The sequence below is a fragment of the Macrosteles quadrilineatus genome, unplaced genomic scaffold, assembly GCF_028750875.1.
Source record: "Macrosteles quadrilineatus isolate MER2022 unplaced genomic scaffold, UCM_ALF_1.0 Scaffold_1__1_contigs__length_201487025, whole genome shotgun sequence".
Lineage (NCBI taxonomy): Eukaryota > Metazoa > Arthropoda > Insecta > Hemiptera > Cicadellidae > Macrosteles > Macrosteles quadrilineatus.
This window is the reverse complement of record NW_026542594.1, coordinates 125138606-125161683: the sequence shown is the minus strand read 5'-3', so window position 1 is coordinate 125161683 and position 23078 is coordinate 125138606. Positions and strand designations below refer to the sequence as shown.

General features: G+C 35.8%; 1 protein-coding gene across 2 annotated transcripts in view; it reads left to right on the top strand.

Annotated features, from left to right (window-relative positions):
- LOC128984376 (venom protease-like) overlaps positions 1-23078 on the top strand; it is a 142402-nt gene that overhangs the window by 17550 nt on the left and 101774 nt on the right. For both annotated transcript variants that reach the window (XM_054403698.1, XM_054403693.1), the window contains exon 2: positions 11623-11709. In XM_054403698.1, the coding sequence (XP_054259673.1) occupies positions 11628-11709 (82 nt within the window). In that variant the 5' untranslated portion in view covers positions 11623-11627. The remainder of the gene's footprint in view (positions 1-11622; positions 11710-23078) is intronic.

The following is a 23078-nucleotide window of genomic DNA, read 5'->3' as shown; positions in this document are numbered from 1 at the left end:
TTAGCCTAACCAAACCTTGGTTTAACCATTATCGGTCATTTTTGGCACTTGCTAACCTAAGCATGGGTTGGGTTGGGTTAGGTTAGATTAAGTTAGGTTGGATTATATTTAATTTGGGTTACCCAAAAGTCTGTCATTTTTTGCACATTGCTATTTTTTACGACTTGTCAAACCTGGTTTTCTGAGTAAAAACGGCATTTGCAAAAAAAAAGTGTACGAAGGAAAACGTGTTTGAAATGGCCTAAATAATAAGGAAAACACATAAAAATTTAAAATAGGAAATTTTTCTGGAAATTAATTTTTATTTTTAGCGCTTTTTGCTATGTTCAAACGCAATATTCAGGCTGAAATAGTCGTTTCTCCCAAAAGTTCCAAGGGAAAAAGTGCTTAAAATAGCCTTATTTTGGTACATCAGGTAAAAGAAATTCAATATAACATAAGTAGTAATAGATAAGTATTACCTATCAATCGATTACACATTTTCATTTCAAAATAATACATGCATGACCAAGCAGAATTCTTGTCCAGGGGTAACGGAAGGTTTTTAGTTGTCGTCATTGTCACTGTAAGTTGGCACGTTTACTAACACTAAAATACTGGAACGGATGGTCAGTCTACATAGGAGGTTTACATTTAGTAGGATGTAAACTTACAACTATAGGAATCATATAGCTATTACACACTTGTTCACTTGCGAGGAAAGCGTTCGAAACAACCAAAGCATATGCGTTATGCATATAAAACGCTACTTAATTGGCTTGAGGAAGGAAGACGAGTCGGTGTGTTGAAACTTGAGATCTGGTTTGAGGAAACCAGTTTATGCGCCAGCCTGGCCACGCGCTGGTGGCTGGAAGGGGGGGGGGGTGAGAAACTAGACTACCAAACTGACTGATATCACATCTCTTTGCAATCAGGGCTAATGGAAATCAAGCCATTTTTATTTATAGCCAATTTCCCAAATAGCCTATGGAGAAAGTATTGTTGAGAAAGTAAAGTTTTGGGCCCCCCTGACAAAAAAAATTCGAAGTGATTGATATCTGTGTTTGAGTTATGTCTTGTTATATCCACACTACTGTGTGTATGTGTACAGGAGAGCTACATACCAAACCTGAGGTCAGATTTTGATTAAATTTGGTATGTGGGTAGGTATCTCCAGGCTTTTTTTTTTTTTGAAATTTTGATTTAATGGAAATTTTTCCATAGTAACCCATAAAATAACGGAAAAACGAATTTTCACAAAAACAGACCAAATAAAAGATTTTGCTTGAAATTTAGTCTCCCTTTAACTAACAAAAAAACACGATACAATCCTCATTGCAGGAAAAAATACGGTTCAGAAGATAGTCCAGTCATTGAGTTGTGGAAGTTCGACAAAATTGTTTCAAAAGGTTTGCAACGGATTTCAATACTTTTATACCTCCATACAACACAAAAAGTTCTACCGAAATATGACTTGGGGAAGTACTTGATATTAGGGTATTTAAATTAGAATAATAATTGCTCCCAGAAAAAAAGTTAAAACATTATTGTTTGATATAGGGTGTAGAACAAAGGTGGGGAAACTAAATCTGCAACTTAAAATGTGATTTGACCTCATTTGATGCCACAAAATGGCCGCCAAAATACGATTCATGGAGAAAAAACTAAAATAAAACTTACCATTAGATAAAGGGTGTATATCGAATTCAATGTTTACGAGGGTGGCAAAACCAAAAATGCTACTTAAAATGTGATTGTACATATCTAATATAAGGTAATAAGATTTAAGTAAAAAAATACGCTCCATAAAAAAATACCTTGAGAAATAAGTTGTAGTATGTCGAGTTTAACTTTTACAAAGGCCTATCTTAATTTATTTGTAACATCAACTAATCGAACAGGTTTTTTATTTTAATTTTGAGATTCGAGTATCAGGATTCGATCTTTGAAGCCAACTAACTGTTGATTAATATGACGTATAAACAAACATCAGAATGGTAATTGATTCGAAGATTTCTTTAACGATTTATTGTACAACCGTGGTAAAACAATGTTTTTAGTTTGTATTGTAACAATAACAAAATATGCATTATTGTTTCTTTACGAAGAAGTGTTCACCCAATTATCATTTAAATTAGCTACTCAGTTTATTTTACATACTTGTTAACCAACAGTTGGCCCCAAACGCAAATCCTGAACATCAAAATTAAACAGCTTATTCTGTTTACTTAGCTGAGATTACAAAATAAATAAAAATAAAGATAGGCGACTAAATTATGAAATGTTTACAATTAATTAAAAACATAAATAAGAAAATCAATCATTCAATTTCTAAAATCGGCCAGGGGGTAAAATTCCGGGGGTTAAAATCCGGGGTAAAATTCCGGGGGGTAAAAATCCAGGGGTAAAATTCCGGGGGTAAAAATCCCGGGGTAAAAATCCAGCCCGTACATCTTCAGTTGTCTAAACGCTAGTTATATGGACAGGGGGTAAAATTCCGGTTTTTATCGCTAATCTAATTAATCACGCTCTGGCTATTTTCATTAGACTTCCAAATCCGCGGGGGTAAAATTCCGGCCGCGAACAAACTTTTGGCCACTCAGGTTACTACGTCATAGTGACGTCAGCTTTGCCCAGGGGGTAAAATTCCAGGGGGATAAAATTGCGGCGACCCTTGTCAGGGTGGCAGCTCACAGGTAGAACGGGAAATTTAAGCTCCCTCTTTATTTATGCGTCACAAGCAAATTCGTCAGTCCAATCTGAATCCCCCGAGCTAAAAAGGTTAGAAATAGACTGATTTCAGCTCTACTACTGTTTGTTATTTTATTCTACTGTCTGGTTATCGTTCGTTAGTGTACTTTAGTTGTTCACTCATCAAAATGCAATAATTAATTTCAAGCAAATAATAACTCGGGATAAGCTATTACCGTAGATAGCACGGTAAAACCTAAACCCTAAACAGTTTTACTTTTTCGATTGTATGTCCTTTAGAGGACAAATCTGTATTACATCTATCCATATTTCAACCAAGGGAGAATTAACCACCAGGAGCTTCGGACTGCTCACTCTGAAAATATCTTAAAACCATGTTTGGTGCTAGAATACTACAGTAGGCCTATTCCTGATGTATAACTTAGGTTTACACGTTTAAACCTAATTTTTCAATTGTAGGCCTACAGTCAGTTCCACCATAACTTTGTTGAAAAGTTATACACACATTTAAGTTACATTTAAACACCGTGCATGATGTTTTATTATGGTACTTAGTTAACCCTCAGAGTCCCTAAACAGTTGCATGCTCCCCTCAAATCTCCAGTAAAAGGTGTTATTAAAACTTGATGCCATTCATATACATTTCTTTACAAAAACATTTAAAATTTGTGTAATTCGTTTCAACAGCGTATACTTGACATAATGCGCCAAACACATTAACTCCGATTACCGGTATATAGCAACTTACTCAACTGCAATTGCATGATTTTTACATTTTTAGCGAATTTCCCATATAGGGAATAAGCTATTACCGCAGTACTCATAGTAAGACCTGGACCCGGGACCAATTTAATTTTTCGTTTTGAGGTCCCCAGAGGCCAAAACCACCACCCGTTCAAATTCATATATATATATATTATATTTATGCGTGTGTGTGCGTTCGAATGTATACATCATCAACGTTGCAGTGTCGCACGCTCACCCGCCTGGCTGGGAAATGTAGTACAGATACCATTATGCTTAATCTAATACTCCCCTGGATACTGGCGCGCTGTGTGGTGGAAAAACGGGCCGTGCCCACCATTCGAAATGGTGGGATACTGAGGCCGGCGGGTCGTATGAACCTCTCTCTTTTACACAAACATACCTTTGCTACACTTATTTTTTTACATAAAGATTTCATATTTATATATTTTTAGTATTCAGTTAGTATTATTAGTACTTTTCAGTATTCCTGGGATTAAGACTATTTCTTCCTTAAACCTACCACTGATAATTTTTGCTTTAATCAATTTTGACGTAATTTTGTTAGTCTGGTATTGTTGCACAGCTTCGGTGGAATAAAGTTCGCATTAGTATTATTAGAGTTTTTTTCTTTTAATGACATTAATGTGGGGGGTTAGTGACAAATTTAGAGGCATTTGAATACCCGTGATAGCACGCACGATTATTATTCACTTAATAATTTATGTTAGATTGGGTATAGAACGGAAGATAAAAATATTAAGGCATTGCCATCCCTTTTATTGTTTATAATACTTTAAAGGTTTTTATGGTTTTAATATTTAACATTGGAGAATTTAAACGTTGTTGAGTGCACAGGTGTGCTGCGATTGGGGTTTAATACATTTGGACTTATTAAAAAGTAAAATAGTTTTCTGTGCTGCACTCTGTAGAAACACTGTGGTACTATTTCAAATCATGACTAATGCTAATACAGAATGTTGTGATTATCCAAACCTACAAAACAGTTGGTGAAAGTAAACATCTGCTTTTAAATTATATTTATTTGTAAACATTGTAGAGCAAAAAGTCTGACATTGGCCCACTTAAAACCCTCTGGGGCAGAGCCCTTTTGACAGATCTGCACCAAACTTTACTCGAACCATCCTTGAAAGATGCTTAACAATGCCTGAAAGTTTCATTACAGTCTGTCGAGTGGTTTCGGAGTCCATAACGTATATACACACATACATACATACATAGTTCCTCTTTTATAGATATAGATTTAGGCAAATTAAGATTTATGGTCGATTTTTAACAGCAGTAAAAACGTGAAAAATGTAGTAAGCGAGGAACTTTTTTTATTTTCTGAAACAATCATTGTTAAAGGAATACAATGCGTGTCGACAATATGAAACAAAACATTTAAAAATAGATAGGTGAAATTACAGGGCCGGTAAGAACAGAAAAAGGTGTATCAATGGTTTAAGGAAGTTTTGCATTTAAACTCTCCTTTTCAGATTACAAGAGGTTAAACTTTTTCTTCGTCAGAGTGCTTAAAATGTCGACTTTGTAAGTATAACTTTTCAAAAATTTCCGGGGGAGGACCCCCGGACCCCCCCTCCCACAATGGAAGTTGTGGTCATGCTGGCCTAGAATTATAATAACCCCACACCCTCGATAGAATGGCCCCCTCCGAAAATTAGCCCTGGACCCGCCCTTGTGACAAACTTCAGGAAATAGTTCCTGGGGTCAAAACTGAAAAAATCCTATAAGCATATGTCCTAGGCTCACTCGTTTTCTAGTTATACGTGAAAATTGTTTTTTTTTAGGTTTTTAATCTATCTGTAGAACATTTTGCACTATAGATTGAAAAATTGACAAGATATTTTGATAAAACTTGCATTGATAGATAGAATATTAAATTTCAAAGAGATTTCATTACTATTTTGTGCAATCATGTTGGTTGTGACTGATAAAAGTAAGTTTAAAAATAAAATACTTTCGAAAAAATCTTGGTTAAAAATTATTTTTTGTTTTTGACAGCTCTTCATGTGGTAACCATTCAAGCTTTTGGCTTGTAACTTAACCAAAAGTTGTAGAATTTAACGGAGAACAAGGAAATGTGAATTGATGTATACCTTTTATTGGGATAATTCTTTTCAAAATCTAAAATATTGTAATATATAGAAAATTAATTAAAATGAAATAAATAAACAGCATTGTATACCTATTTAGCTTAGTTTTTAACACATCCTAATAAAAATTGGTATATAGGTTCTCCTAGTTGAGAAGCATTGCGTAATGGCCTAAAATTTCCTTCTTTTTCATTTTTAATGATAGAAAAAAGGCATACCGGTACCCACTTCCCCATGTTAACCTTATGGAGAAAAAATGAAATACAATAGCTCGTATATTTCTGAACACATCTTGTTAAAACTTAGTATATCCCAGCTTTTATTTGAGTACTACATGATTATGGTCTAAAATTTCTAGATTTACATTTCTGTTGCACAAAGCCTGCTTACTCCCATCTTTTAGGAAAAAAATTAGTTTTTCCAATGGTTTTGTTTGTCTAATGGACGTTTTGACCTAAAATAGATAGCCTATAATATTTCAAAAACGTGTTTGTGAATGGATATAATATTAAATTTTAAATAGATACCATTAATAATTTGTGCAGAAATATTTACTGTGGTAAACAAATTTTTGAAAACCAATACTTGATAAAAATTTTTAGATAAAAAATATGATTTTATTTTAGTAGCCATTCATACTGTAACCTTTCTAGCGTTGATCTAGCGGATATTTTAGGCCATAATCTTGTAGTACTCAACTAAAAAAAAGGGCATACCAAGTTTTAATTAGATGTGTCCAGAAATATGTGAGCTATCGTATTTTATTTTTCCCCATAAGGTTAACATAGGAAAGTGGGTATGCTTGTTTTCAATCATAAAATGAAATACCCCCGCCGCAGCAAACCTGCAGACTAAGCGAATTTCCATTTGCCTGATTGGATTTACACTGAAATGTCTACTTAAAAATATAACATTTATTCCCTATTCAAATAGAATTAGTTTAACAAGTACTTAGGTTTGCTGCATCAGGGAGGGTAAAACTGTTTTTTTTGTAAAATGTTAATAGTTAGTAAGAAATAAAAACATTTTCCAAATTTGATCAAAATATGTTCATAAACAACGTTTATTTAAAACGCCCGTTCCCATGGTCCGATCATGCTGGATCGCGAACTCGTTCAAATAAACGTAGGTTTACACGTTTATACCAAATTTAATCAAAATCGGATCATTTTTGCTCGAGTTATCGTGCTAACGGACACATATATATATATATATATATAAATATATATATATATATATATATATATATGAATTTGAACGGATGGTGTTTTTGGCCTCTAGGGACCTCAAAACGAAAAAAAAAATCGGTCCCGCGTCCAGGTCTTACCATGAGTACTACGGTAATAGCTTATTCCCTATATGGGAAATTCGCTAAAAGAGGAAAGGTTTAGGCCATTGTGCATTGCTTCTCAACTAGGAGAACCCATATACCAACCTTTATTAAGACGTGTTTAAAAATAAGCTAAATATGCAATTTTGTTTATTTCGCTTAATTTAATTAGTTTTTTATATTTTACAATATTTTAGATTTTGACAAAAATTATCCCAATAAAAGGTACCTACTGTATAGATAAATTCACATTTCCTTGTTCTCTGTTAAATTCTACAACTTTTGGTAAGGTTGCAAGTCAAAAGCTTGAATGGTTAGGCTACTACATGGAGAGCTGTCAAAAACAAAAAATAATTTTAAATCAAGATTTGTTTGAAAATATTTTATTTATAGTCACAACCAACATGTTTGCCCAAAATAGTAATGAAATCTCCTTGAAATTTAATTTTCTCTCTATCAATGCAAGTTTGATTAAAATATCTTGTCAAATTTTCAATATAGAGGTAAAAACAGATATACTCAGAAAACCTAAAATAACACATTTATACGCATAAATAGAAAACGAGTGAGTTAAGGACTTATAGGAAGTTTTTTTTCTAGTTTTGATCCACGGAACCATTTCCTGAAGTTGTCAGGGTTCTCGTGAAACACCCTGTATATTAGCACATAAAGCCAACTACCAAGTTTCTTTAAAATGCATTCATAAACAAGAAATATATATTATATGTGTACTGTATGGCATATGAATTATTCTCGATAAGAAAAACATGGGGACTGAGTACAAAGGTTTGCCGCAACAAGGAATACAAAATATGAGTTTTTATGCCAAGATTAATAGAACTCAACTAGGTGAAACGACATACAAAGTTTTATTAATTTATATGCATAATTAAAGGAGACGTAGCTTTTAATTATTCTTTATGAGAATGACATAGGGGCTGAGTAGGCAGGTTTGCTGCTACAGGAGCATTTGGAGGAAAAATGTGTTTAGAGAAAATATCAATAGACCACAACGAGAAGAAGCCGTATACCAAGTTCCTTCAGTATACGTTCACGCGAGGTGTACAACTTTTCTATTCCCCCATAAGAATAACATTAGACAACGTACTGTCTTTAGCACTTTCAATACCTCGGTAACCAATTGGCGTAGAGAAATGATCGAAATACCAATTTGTGTGTTTTTTAAAGCTGTATCCAATGGTAACAACTAAAATTTGAATGTTTCAAACATTAAATGTTAATTAATGTCAAACTTTAGTGTTAAATTACTTGAAACCACCATTTTTGGGGTACAAAATCCCCCCCCCCCCAAACACCTCTTCGGATTAAACGATCTAACTGGTTTTTTAAGCTTTAAGTCTGATATGCTACATTAATGGTTTGTACTAAATTTCATCAGAATCAGACGATTTTTACGTGAGTAATAGCTAATTTCCTAATTTTAAACACGAGCGAAATTTGCTATATGCCGTTAGAACATTTTACGAAGATTGTGAAATTCCCGCACACACAATAGTTGGGGAACTCTTCATTTTTGTTCATTAGACCAAAGTAAAGCCATCCATGAAAAAAATCCGGACTTTAATGTTTCCCTAGTCAAAATCTATATTTCCTGGACTAACTGCTGAATCACGAATCAACAATTATTAGGCCTACAATCGTTTTAGTAGGCTACTTATCTGCAATCATCAATGATACGTAACTCTATTTTTATTTAAGTTATTTCATAGGTCTTGGTCTTAAAATACTTCAAAGGCTTTCACTTGAGATATTGATAGTTTTAATCAGTTAAGTTCAAGATACTGTATCACTCAATCAGAAAATATAAATTTGATTATATCTTGGATATGGAATTTAGTTTTAGATATACAGGGTGACACAAAGGAACCGGACGTTTTTTTAAATAAGTAGTACACAGTAGTTAAAAGGAATAAAATAGTTTTAATATTGTACATAGTGAGGTAAACATTTGCCATTTGTTACAAAAGTCATTTTTTTATGAGTCATGCATATGGTGGCCATGTACTTATCTACAAATGTTCTTTCTAAACCTGAAAATCATCTGAAAATCGGGTCAGGAGGTCTTGTTCAATGACATTGATATCTTCTGTGATTGCAAACTTCAAATCCTCTAGAGTGCGTGGTTTGTGAGCATGAACACGCTCCTTAAGAAACCACCAAAGGATATAATCACTAGTGGACAAGCCATGTGATCTTGGCGGCCACGGTATGTCACCAAAAAAGCGAGAAATCACCTTGTTAGGAAACATTCATTCAATACTGCTCTCACTCTGGCGATGTTTTTGGGTGTTCTCGAAGTTCTAACAAGGCCTGGTGGTTTCTTTCTTGTTATATTCCCAGTTGTTTGGAACCCTAAAACCCATCTTAATAGCATATTTCGGCTTGGAACCGTTTCATGGCGTTCAATATTAAAATGTCGACTAAATTCCCGCTGGATTTGACGACTGATTCACAATTTCGGAGCAAAGTATTGTATGCGAAAACGCGATGGTCTAGGGCCCACTGAGCCATTTCAACAAAAATGGCAAGCCTCACTGAAGGTAATGACAGAACTTTAATCTTCCTACCACATGCACCAACAATGGAACAGCTGTTTAAAAAACGTCCGGTTCCTTTGTGTCACCCTGTATTAACTTAATTCTAATTACGTTATTCTATTTGTTTTGACCTAAGAACCTTCAGTGAAATACCAGCTTCCATTTGATTTATTAATTATTAAGATCGGACGTACCTAAAGCACACAGCTAAATCACGAACAACACAAATTGTTCAAAAAATGGAGTTATTTATCATCGATTTATAGTCAAACGATCTTGCTTGCAACCTCAACAGTAACTGTCGACTTTGACGGGTTTCACCTAGTTAATCTTAAAGAATATCAAACTTTTATAATTATTTGCAAATATACACAAATTAGGCTTTCCAATGAACTATTAATTAATGAAATCTGTTCAGTAGAACTGTAGATTTAATTGTACAAAGTTTAACAACAACATCTTTAATTCAGTATTTTATCACCACTATAAATTGGGAGGTTGCTTAACGTTTTTGCAAATAACTTTGAAACGGTGAGGAAATCGACCAAAGTGGAAGGTGATATCCTGAAAGAGAATAAAATTTCCTACAAATTACTACTATGCATTTCTTGAAAATGCTGAATAAAGGCAGCATAAAGTTGGCTACAAATTTAAACTTGGAAATATAAACTTGGAAAAAAATGAGTTTTAAATGTATTATTGTTTATTTTTATTTTTAAACCTCAAATATGTAATAAAATCAAACTTTCATAATTATTTGCAAATCTACTTAAATTAGGCTTTCCAACGACCCATTAAGTAACAAAATCGGTCCGGTAGAAGTCTAGATTTAGTTGTACAAAGCTTAACAAAAATTATCTAATTCAGTATTTTCTCACCACTATAAATTTGGAGATCACTTAGCTTATTGCCAATAACTTTTAAATGAAGGGGAAATCCACCAAAGTGGATAAAATATTCTGAAAGACAATAAAATTTACTACAAATAACTACTATGCATTTCTTGAAAATACTTAATAAAGGCAGCCAAAAGTTGGCTACAAATAGAATCATAAAAACAGAAACTTGAAAAATCAGTGTTTAATGTATTTTTTGTTATTTTTACTTTTTCACCAAAAATATTTAATAAAATTACAATTTTATAATTATTTGCAAATCTACATGAGTTAGGCTATCCAATGACCCATTAATTAACAAAATCGGTCCAGTAGAAGTCTAGATTTAGTTGTACAAAAATATCCCAAACTCAATATTTTCTTATTACTATAAATTCGGAGGTTGCTTAGCATTTTTGCAAATAACTTTTAAATGGTAAGGAAATCGAGCAAAGTGGAAGGTGATATTCTGAAAGAGAATAAAATTTCCTACAAATTGGTACACTGCTTGGAAATACTCAAAAAAGGCAGCCAAAAGTCGCACCCAAATAAAAAGTGTGAAAAACACATTTTTCAATGTATTTCTTATGAAAAACATGTTTTTTTATATTTTTCACTATAAATCATAAGAAAAACAAACTTTCATAATTATTTGCAAATCTACACGACTTAAGCTATCCAACGACCCATTAATTAATAAAATCGGTCCAGTAGAACTCTAGATTTAGTTGTACAAAGATTTGTTTAAACTGAATTATATATAGAATAGATGTAAATGTTTGGTTTATAGCTTAAAGCATACAAATATTTTATATGTTATGTAGTACCGGTATTTGATTGTTTTACATTTTAAAGGTTACTACTGTATATTTACTTGAGAAAGTTAACCATTTTGAAACTGTATTTATTTTCTATCCTTTGATCCTGACAAAAGTTGTTTCAATATGCTTTTCAGATGAAACATAAAACAATCATTGGAATGATTTATTTAGTTATTTGAATGGTTTTAGTCATTGTGATCTATGGAGATCAGAGTAGCCATGTCTTGACACTTCATTGGTGGTACATGTTTAGTAGATAATGGGTCTTTTCTCACAACTGACTAAATCATGGTTATCTCACATCACGTTCCTTGGTTTGACAATAGTAAATATATTTCTTATTTTCATAAATATTGCAGCTATTGTAGGCCTACACTTTCCATATTATTTATTTGTTGCTCTGGATATGGCTTTAAGTGCTATACAATATGTAATTATTCTGGGAAGTTCCATTTGCTGAAACTATTTTGTGTTTTTTTTTTTCAGCTAAAATGTGGCTTGATATCAGAGTCAATTTTCTTCTTCTATTATTCATTGTTTCTCCCACACTTGAGCGAAGGTACAAGAGGCAAGGTAAGATTAAAACACATTTTAAATTAACTATACCTACTACCTAACATAGTACTATACCTGTGATAACAAGAACATGGCAAAATGGCTTTTTCTTCTGGTTCTATATTCATTTATGCTTTTATTTATAGTCCTTATGAACCAAAAACCACCTTTTTAACCTGTCTACACAAACAAATTTGCAGTTAACAAATAATAATATTCCTTTATATTTTATCTATTCCAAATAAATAGTTTATAAACATTTTTTTTGTTCAACAAATTTAAATGTTATCATGATAATATGTCAGATCTCACTTTTTGTAGGCCGAATTTAATTTTAAAGGTCCCCACACGAACAGACTACTTCTAGATGATATTCTTAAATTCAAGAAAGTGTATACAGGATGTCTGGCCATTTCCAACTCAATTACTAAAAGGAAAAAATAAATTAAGATTTTTAAGCTATTTAATGATAATTGGTATGAAAAACTATCATGTTAAAATAAATCTTATCGTTCATCATTTAGGACATTTGCAAGATTCTTATACAATTTTAGATAACAATAATACATAAACATTGGGGTATTGTATAAGTTTCTACTAAGTTTTATCATAAAAGCATAAAATTTTGACTAAGGCTAAAATTTATTCAACACTTAGGAGCTTTGTTTCTATGTATCAGAGTTCCGATAAAGATATGAAATATTATTAAAAACATTCCCATTAATTCAGTTTTAATGATAGTGACAACACCGAACTTCTTTTCCATTTCATAATGAAATTTATTCATACTTAGAAAACACACTGAGGTTAAAATCAGGTATTTTGGAGAATATACGAGATTTCACAAACTATTTTAAGCCCAATTTAATGATAATTGGGTTTTTCTTTTGAGGTTAGGATAAGAGTAGCCCTACTGAGTGCTAACATACCGACTTCCATTTGTTAACCGAATTTCCCATACAGGGAATAAAAAATAACTGTTACCATAGGTTTCATGATAAGTTCTACATCTAGTAAAATCTTTTTTACGTCCAGAGGCCATAAACACCAGTCATTCAGATTATGTATATGTGTCTGTTGATAACATAACTTGAGTAAAAATGGATGGGATGTATGGGTTAAAATGATTTTTTTCTCATTTTTAAGCCTCAAAACAAAGAATTTCCCAATTTTTCTGTAAAATAATTTAGTATAGGTAGAACTAAAAACAAACAATTTAGTATGAAGTATTATTGTACTATCAATGGCCGAGCAGAGGATTTAAAAAAAATGTATATTCTAGTTTAGAATAAGTAAATTGTTGAAAGGATATATTTTTATCAAACAAATTTATTTATGTTATACTAAGCTATTAACATTTTATAAAAAACACACACTTAGAACTTTTTCTGTAGCGGCGTTTGATCCTGTTTGAACGTGTTTGATCCTGAGAAAATTCAGTAGCTTTTTAAAAACTGGACCACAGATGTCCCTGATCATTGGGTTTTGAATATATGGCTACTGAAACAGCAGATCTTTCACTGTAGTGATTAACTAAGCTAGAAAGATCATCTCACTCCATTCTACACTCATCTACATTTGGGTTTACAATACACACCTAGGTAGCTATAATCCCATCTCAATTAACTGATAATAACAATTAAAAGCTTAGTTTGATTTAAATAGGAAAATATAAATATGACAATTTCAAGGGTGGGGATGGGTAGCAGGAAAATATTTCAGTTCTGGCGGGGAGCATGTAACCCCAATTTTTAAGGACCTCGGTCGTCTGTAATGCCGTCATCAATATGGCGGCCGTAAGAGGATGCTGGGTCGCCATGAATTGGTTATACTGTAACACTCAAATGCCTGAACCGGTTTTAATGAAATTTGGCATACACGTACTTGAATACATTATCTGGGCACAGGTTGTCAATGGTCGAGTTTGATCAAGTCGTTTCAAAATGGTGGCCATTAATAAGTAAAATAATAAAAAAATGTCATTGTTTTGAGTTATCATCTCCCTCCAGAGATCTGCAGCAACCTATTCATTTTCGTTGCATCACAGGTTGTGATAGAGTCTCTGCATTTCATGGAATAGGCAAAATACCCCCACCAAAGCAAACCTGCAGATTAAGTGAGTTTCCATTTCCCTGATTTGATTTTCAAATTAAATCAATTTCAATAACATTAGGTTTCATGAGTACCTAGGTTTGCTGCTACAGGGAGAGTAATAAAGTGAGATTTATTAATATATTAATAGCATAGTTTAAAATAAATAAATTTGCCATGTTTCATGAAAATATTTCATAAACAAGCAAGCCACAACAGGTTATGTACTCTCCGTAATAATAACATGGGAATTTTAAATATACAATGTTTTGAATTTTCTCTGTGACGAATTACCTTATAATACCCCCGCCGCAACCGCAGCAAACCTGCAGAATAAGTGTTTTTCCATTTGCCTGATTTAATTTACACTAAAATATCTCCTTAAAAATATCACATTTATTTCCCATTTAAATAGCATTGGTTTAACGAGTACTTAGGTTTGCTGCAACAGGGAGGGTAAGAACGTGTTTTTTTTTTGTGAAATGTAATAGTTTAGCATGTACCGTTGGTGTGGTGGGGGTATTTTGCCTATTCCATGAAATGCAGAGACTCTATCACAACCTGTGATTGCAAGGAAAATGAATAGGTTGCTGCAGATCTCTGGGGGGAGTTGATAACTCAAAACAATGACATTTCTTTATTATTTACTTATTAATGGCCGCCATTTTGAAACAACTTGATCAAACTCAACCATTGACAACCTGTGCCGAGATAATGTGTTCAAATACGTGCACCCACCTAACGTCGCAGCTACTACGCCTTCACTGCAGCTACTACGCCTTCACTGCAGGCTGGGCGTCCATCGTAGCCCCAATCGAGACTACAGCCGGTAGTCCTCGGCCCCATCGGTCTCCGCCTCCGTCCTGGGTGTCTGTCTGGTTCTGCACACAGACTCGTGATGTCGCGGTACCTTAAACTTAGCCGACTCAACCCGCCACTGTAGCATAGGGTTCGAGCTCACCCGTCAACCACGGCTACAGGCTGAGGTGCGTTCCACCCCCCCCACTCGTCGTCGTAGGCTGGGGCACAGCCATCCTCACCTGGTCTTCGCCGCGGCCTGGGTTTTCCAGCCCGCGCGCCCTTTGTCGCTGACGTCCTGAGTGTCCGGTTTCTCACACGGACATGTGTCACTGCCCCGTCCGCCGCAGTGATCTGCGTGGTGGCCGTCCGTTCGTAGTTGTTAAGTGCCACCCCCGATGCGAGCTACTTGCACCCTTCGCATGTAGCCGTCGGGGATCCGGTTTATCACATGGTCCCGTGTCACTGCCCCGTCCGCCGCAGTGAGTCCCGTGGTGGCCGTCCGTTCGTAGTTGTCGTTTGCCACCCCCAATGTGAGCTACTTGCGCCTTCCGCAGGTAGTCCTCGGGGATCCGGTTTATCACACGGTCCCGTGTCACTGCCCCGTCCACCGCAGTGAGTCCCGTGATGGCCGTCCGTTCGTCGTTGTTGAGTGCCACCCCCGATGCGGATAGTCCTTGGGTTTACACCACGCCAAGATCCACCACAACGGTTCAACACTCGTTGGGTACACGTAGACCAAGCCCCGGTTGTCTCGCTGACCGTTGTTCTCCGTTGCAATAGTTGGTTTATCACGCAACCACTGCCGCTGGATAATCAATCGAAGCACACCGAAGCTGGCCAAATTCAATTCGTATAGGATGAGATTAAATTGTTTTGGGCTTACTAAAAATGGATTAAAAATACACTGACCTCGTAATATTGTATTCGTTACGTTATGGGTTTAACACACCATCATAATCAAGTCAACTTTGTCTAAGTCCATTGGTTTAACAGGAGTGAAAATATAAAATCTAGTAAAACTGATTTTAAAAACTAGTATTTTACACCCTGGCAATACTACAACTCGGTTTACCTTATAGGCTATTTATTGAAATATAATACTTACAATTTTACTTGTAGTATCACGCGAGCTAACTAATGCTTCACCCATAACGATGTCGGGACTAACTCGAACTTGTCGTGGTAGTTGTTGGTGAGGAACTCTCCTATCTCGTGGCTGGTGAGGAAGTGAGGAACTAACAAACTAACTTTCCCGCTTGCCGCCGTCTGTCTGAGGGTTCCTCGGTTCATCCCTCTCGCTCCCCTCTCTAGCAAAGTAGGGGGCTCAGCTGATCCGGAACGTTTGCTTGCTGTTTGCTAGCCCGAAAAAAAAGCTAGCCGGCCGCCGTCGTCTGCAGCCGCTAAATCGTCAGTTGCTCGAGCTTTTTGTTGTTGTAGACCGTAGGTTATGTTGTGTTTGTTTCACACGACAATGAGTTTTAACTTCAAGTTGTCGGTTTATATTATTCACTCCGCATTTCCTCACGTCTTTGTGACGGATTATTGGCCTAAGGCCGCGGCTCCACTTGCCGTAGATTGCAGCGCTGCAAATTGTAGCTGGTCAGTTGAAGAAATGGGAAGGCAGCGATCAAACGAAGGTGGCTCCACTAGCGACAGTCTGCAGCGCGCTACATTTTACGGCGCGCCGTAGAATGTAGCGTCGCGCGGGAATGGAACTCGGACCATTTTCACGCTACATTTTGTAGCGAACAGGTGGCTCCACTAGCTGTAGATTGTAGTGCCGCGTCAAAGTGTACGTACAACCGACCAGCATACAGGCACGAGACACACGCTACAATCAGTATCGACTTTTTAGTGTCCTTAGTTTTTGATTTTTGTGGATTGATTTGTAATCAATGGAGCCTGAACTATAGACTGTGAAATTATTATATTATAAATTTATAACTTATTATATCGGGAGTGTGGGGATCTTGTTTTATAGAGGTTGTGTAGGGGGTTTCTACTTTATACATATTATAAATTAATACAGTAGTGATTGGAGAAGCAAATACGTAAACACATTCAATTTGTTTTTAAATGCAGCAGTCGTCAAATTGTTATGATTAGCCCTATAATGAAAAGTTCCTAATGGTTGTTTTAGATTATTATTAATATGTACAACAAAAACTCAAGAAACTCATTGATATTCAGCGTAGGCCTACTTTGGTTAGACATATTACTTCTGAGGGTAAATGAGTGCAATAAAAAATAAAAAATGGAAATAGAATAGAAATAGAGATAAAATGACCATTAAGAGTAGGTAATTCGACACACCCAGGATTGATGAAGCGAGGGTTCACTGTATAAAATTAATTAGTTAAAATTCAGTACACTAAAATTGCATTAATGTCACTGAAAGCCGTTCCCCTACTCCAATTGCTTCTCTTAGTTTGGTATTCTTCTTCTTCAAACGTGTTGATACTGTCTGAATACTTTTGTAGTTTAGTATGCAATGTGTAGAACATCCCTTCGGACTTTCTATTGCTTAAAATTGGATGGATCCAACATCCAACATTTTCGGATGCTGTGATCGGCGTCGTCTTGATAAAAGTACACTGATAACAACAAGACTACGAATGTTAATTTGCGGCATGATCCAGGGTCAAATTTACCTCCGCGCTACACTAAACTGCTAGTGGAGCCACGGTGCATGTGAGGATTGTGAGGACGCTGCAGATTGTAGTTCGTACTCTGCTGCTAGTGGAGCCACCAACTGTCGCGTGTAGCGCGCTACAATTTGCAGCGCGACGATTTACGGCAAGTGGAGCCCCAGCCTAAGGCCATGATCTGCGGGTTTACTAAGTGTAGAAAGTTTCTTCAAAGTATCAAGCCGGGTTGAGCCCTAGCTTGCGAAACACATCGCTGGTGAGTCAATAAGCTATAAAACAAACACTGTATAAGGTTTATGTCACGCTCATACAGTATTAATAACTCTCGTTCTACACTTATTTATTACCAAACACAACAGTGTATCATGCCTATACTTTACTGATGATGTTATAACTAAGGTTAGCCTTCTAACCTATAACCTTTAGTTAGGGCTGGTAGGCTATGCCTAGGGATAGGCTAGACATAGGAGTAGGCTAGTTTGACCCCCCCCCTCAAAATAGGCACGTTACAAGGTCTTCACTAGTAGATTACGATGCCGTAAATTCAAGCTCAAAAGAATGCCTGAGTAAAAAATGGCAGTCGTTCAAAGATTCAAAATGGCGGATTCAAGAAATCTTTGAACATCTGCCATTTTGCGCAGGATCAACCTTTTGAAGTGCGGTTTGCGGCATTGTATTCTACTAAAGGCGGTGACACACTATCGATCTTTTCCCCGATCAAGACCCCGAACCGAGCAGGGAGAAGGGAGAAGGGAGATAAATATCAGCAAAATTTTACTCCGAACATTTCCCCGAACATGACCAAGACCAGACGAATTCTACCGAGCGCGGCAAAAGGAAGTTTGGAGAGAGATAGAGAGTGTGTGCGAGTGAGAGCGCGGAACTATCAATGCTAGCGCAGGCGGCCGCTCGGTGCGGCGCTCGCGACGATGTACGGGGCAAAAATGTACCGTGACACACTATCGTACATCGGACCGTACATCGGACCGATCTTTTCTTTGATCTTTCGCCAAAAAACCGCCTCCAGAGCGCTCGTCTCCCTGCTCGGCCTGATGTCTTGTTCGGCGTCTTGATCGGTGTACGGACTCGTGACACACTATCGAACATCCTCCCTTCGACCTCCCTTCTTCCTTCTCCCTGCTCGGTTCGGGGTCTTGTTCGGGGAAAAGATCGATAGTGTGTCACCGTCTTAAAGAAGACCTTTAATTTGATGTGCATATTGACCTATGCTTCCATTTAAGATTTTCTTCCGACTCCTTGTGGGCCGTCCCCCTGAAGAGTTATTGGATCACTGAATATGTGTTAAAATATAGTTTTATGCCCTGTAACTTTGTACCAAGTATTGTAGCTCTATCTGCATTATTTTTAAAAATATTTAACTGTCCAGGGACTTTTTTACCACCCTGTATATATACAGTATATCAATAATCCCGCCACAGAAAACCTATAGACTAAGCGAATATCCAATAACCTAATAGGACTTTCAATTAAATTTATTTAAATAGCTTTAGGTTTAACAAGTAACTAAAACTACCTATGTGTAGGTATGCTACTACAGGGAGGGCAATAAAGTGTGTTTTTTACCAAAATATTAAGAGCTTTATTTAAAATAAATAAATAAATTTGCCAAGTTTCATCAAAATATATCCATAAACTACAAAACTACAACAGTTAACTTATTCTCCATGAGAATCAGATGGGAGTTTTAAATTAACTTTCATGCCAAATTTGATCAAAATCAGACAAAAATTACTCAAGTTGTCACGTTTATGGACGTGTAGGCCTATATAATGTATGGGCTATACATATATAAACATTTGAACGAATAGGGGATGTTTTGGGCCTCTAGGGACATCAAAATGGAAAAGTATATCGGTCCCGGAACTAAGTGCTACCTACGGTAATAGCTACATCCCTATAGGAAAGTTAGATAAAAGAGTTTCATGTTTAAAATTTTTTAAATTGACAACAATGTTTTTGTAAGTATTAACAGATATACATTTGCTTCACACTATCATAACCTCCGCAATTACTTAAAATACTTTTTATTTTATTTCCGTCAATACCCATGTATTATACAGGACAATTGCTGTTTAATTTTGAAGCTTTTTATTGCATGAAACCGAGTTTCAGATGTTATTGTTCCACACACAGGGTAATCTTTGTTAAATGATTAGGCTACCTAATGTTTTTGATCTCTGAAAGAAATCATATTGATTTTCAGAAGCCTATGTTGCTCTGTATGTATTTATAAGGTGTAGTACCAGAGATAAAACTTAGCCGTCATTGAGATGTAAATCAACGATCTTAAAAAACTAAATTTTTCCAATGGTACAATGCAGAAACTTACACCATAGTCTACTAATTAGCCACCGTTGATATACCACGATAAAATTGTATCCATCTTCAATTGTTCATCGTTTGTTGTTGTCAACGGTAACGTGCTCTGCAGTGGCCAAGGCCAACATCAAAACCTGAATTCCCCGCGATTCCCTGTCCATCTAGCTGCGCTGCAACTTAGGCGCGACTATACTTGATCTACGACCATTTCAACTTAGGCACGAGCTCCCAAGCCTGGTTTCTTGTCCGGGGACTAAAGTTAGGCGCGTCTAACACTAGGCGCGTACTAGCTGGGCTCGAGCTCCCAAACTGCCTCTAAGAGCTAAATTAGGTTTTTATTTTCCTAGTACGTTTGGCTCTTCTACAAGACCAATATTCATAATTTTGGTCTTAAAATAAAGCTATGTAATCACAGATTCGGTATCAAGCATCATAATTCATTTATCTACTGTATTACTTGACCAAAAGAACATAAATTAGACTTTTTTCAAATTTTTACGTCAGTGACAGATGTATTTGGTATTTGGTTATATGGTAGTAGTTACAATTACTTTATCCTATCTGTCTTACAATACAATACAATACAATATTCTTTATTGTTAATTTGTTAAGAATTTCAATAGTGTCAATACAATAGTGAATTGTACATGTTAATTTTCATAAAATTCCTTTATTGAGTAGAAGGGTCTTGCGATTAGCCACTTCTTCAGCTCCTTGTGTAGCTTGTTGCCAGTCAGGTCTCTCAGGTAGTCAGGTAGATGGTTCCTCAGCTTGCAGCCCCGGTGTAGGAAGGTTTTTTCCTTGGATGAGTTCTTGAGAGCAGTGCTTTATCATCTTAGAGGAAAACTCATCTATTCCACTTGATGTTTTGGCTTTTAGGGAGTTTATTATCGTTTTAACTTCTTTATAGGATGTTGAAGTTAGGGTAAGGTGTATTGGGCAGACTGGTTCCTCTCCATTCAGCACTGTTTCAGGGTCTATAACGATTGCTCTGTTTTGGTCAAGGGTATTTTCTGCTATATTTGAGAAGAATGTGTTGAAGTGATCGGCCATTTCTTTTGTGTCGTTTGTGAGTTTGCCATTTATTTCTAATTCTGTAAGAGTTTTCTCTTCACATTTTCCTTTCCTTTCCTCGTTTATAACTTCCATAGTGCTTTTGGTTTGTTGTCTCTTCTTCCAGCATGGTGTTTTTGGAATCTTGGGTGAGCCTGTCGATATTTATGTCACCGATGAGTATGAGGTTTTTCTTGTGTACTTCTTGTAGTTCTAGCGTGTCTAATAGGAGGTCAAGGGCAATTCTTGCATTTTCGATTGGTGGTCTATAGATTCCCAGAATGTAGATATCCTTTTTCTTTGTTGTCTGCATGCGAATCATTGCTGCTTCGAAAATTAACTCCTGGCATGTGTTTGATATGTTAATAGCTGATACTGTATCAGCAAGGGATTCCTTGGAATATATTGCAACACCTCCAAGTTTGTGTTCTTCTCTACTAAAGTGAAGAATTATTAAAGAGTAGCCGGGAATTTTTGTAGCTTCTAGCTCTGTTTTTTTCAGTCCGTGTTCAGTCAAGACTAGAATGCTTGGTTTTGTGTCATTGAGAATATGGTGTAGTCTGTTTGTCTTTGTAGCTCCTCTAATATTTTGGTGCATTATTGCTACACAAGAATTATTTGGAGATTTGCAGATTTTTCTTTTGCTTTTTTCAGGCTGTTTGTTTCTAAAAAAGGGGTTATAGTATGGGACACTGTAGAGTGATTGGATTGTTGACTTGAATTGGGTTCTTGCAGCTGCTCATGTTTCTGTTCTCCTTGAGCAGAGAGGCAGTCCATCTCGGTCATGTTTAGTCGCTTGGTGTGTGACAGAATATTCTTTTTATATAGGTCTATATTTTTCCAAAAGAAGTCTTCAATGGTCTCTTCTGGCTTAAGAAGCTTGGCGGTGATCGGGGGTTTCCCTGTGTTCTTTGGTTTAGTTGATTTGTTTGGGGGAGATATAGTGCCCTTGAAAGTAGAGCAAACTCCTTTTGGAATTTTGATGGCCTTGGGATTTTTAATATTTTGATTTTGTGTTTGTTGTGGTTGACTTTGGTGTTCTGGTGCTTCTTTCCTCAAATTGCTTTTTGCTATTTGCAAGGAAACACTGAAATGGGTTTTCTTAGTACCGGTAGTTGCCAATTAATTTGTTTTTATTATATGAAACTCGTCTTGGTGTGTAAATTGGCTTGCAAGGAGTCTCCTTTTTCTCAGTTATTAGTTGCTGGGAATCTTCTACTGTTATTTTATCTTCTAATTTCTTCATTTTTGACTCCATATTATTCTGTTTTTCTTTTAGGGCCTTTAGTTCAAGTAGAATTAGTGTTTCTGTGTTTGATGCTTCTGGCTTTTTGTTGTCTGAAACTGTGGTTTTGTTTGTGAGGTCCTTCGCCTCTGTAGTGGTTGTCTGTGTGCTTGTCTCTCTGAATGATTTTGTAGATTCTTCTCCGGTGTTTATCCTATTGTCTTTATCCTATTTGGTCTAAAAACCTTCAATGAATTTTTGAATTACCAGCTTTCATTTGAGCTATTGGTTATTACGATCAGACATACCTGAAGCAGGCATCAACAATGATTATAATTGTTTTGGGACTTATCTGCAATCAACGATACGTGTAACTCTATTTTTATTTAAGTTATTTTATATGTCTTGGTCTTAAAAATACTCCTAAAAAATAAAGGCTTTAATTTGAGATATTGATCGATTGATTTGAATCAGTTAAGTTCAAGATACTGTATCACTCAATCAAAAAACAAAAATTTGATTATTTCTCGGACATGGAATTTATTTTTAAATATATCTATCTACTATATTCTAATTGCCTTATCCTATATGTTTTGATAAAAAACCTTCAGTGAAATACTAACTTTCATTTGAGTTATTGATTTTTAAGATCAGGCGTACAAAAAAGCATGCTGCTGAATCAAGAATAACCCAAAATGTTCCAAAAAAGAGTTATTTATTAATTGATTGATAGTTAAATCATTTTGCTTAAAACCTCAACAGTAACCGTCGATTCCGGCGGGTTTCACCATAGACAAATAGAATAAATATAGACTGTCAAAGGAAGGTTCCACGATGTGCCACTAGATCGTGCTTGGTGTTCGATTCGCTGCCGTCGTCGGCTCCTCGCCGTATGCTATCAGCAGATGCTGCAGCGGTGTGTGCCGCAACTACACGACACTCCTAGCGGTGGACGCCAGAACATAAGCTAACTGCAGCACTGTTGTCGGTCCATATTTAATTCTTTTTGTCTATGGTTTCACCTATTTAGAATTAAAATGAATAGGTTTCATATATGGAAATGATGTTGATAATGTCCAGACAATTCTATGTTTACACAACACATCTCAGATCAAATAAAATGAAATAGCATTTTAGTTACTCAAATGAAAATGAAATCCTTATGCTACATTTTACTCTATTTATTTTTAGTTAGATACTATACTTGGGATAAATTAACTGGTTCATTG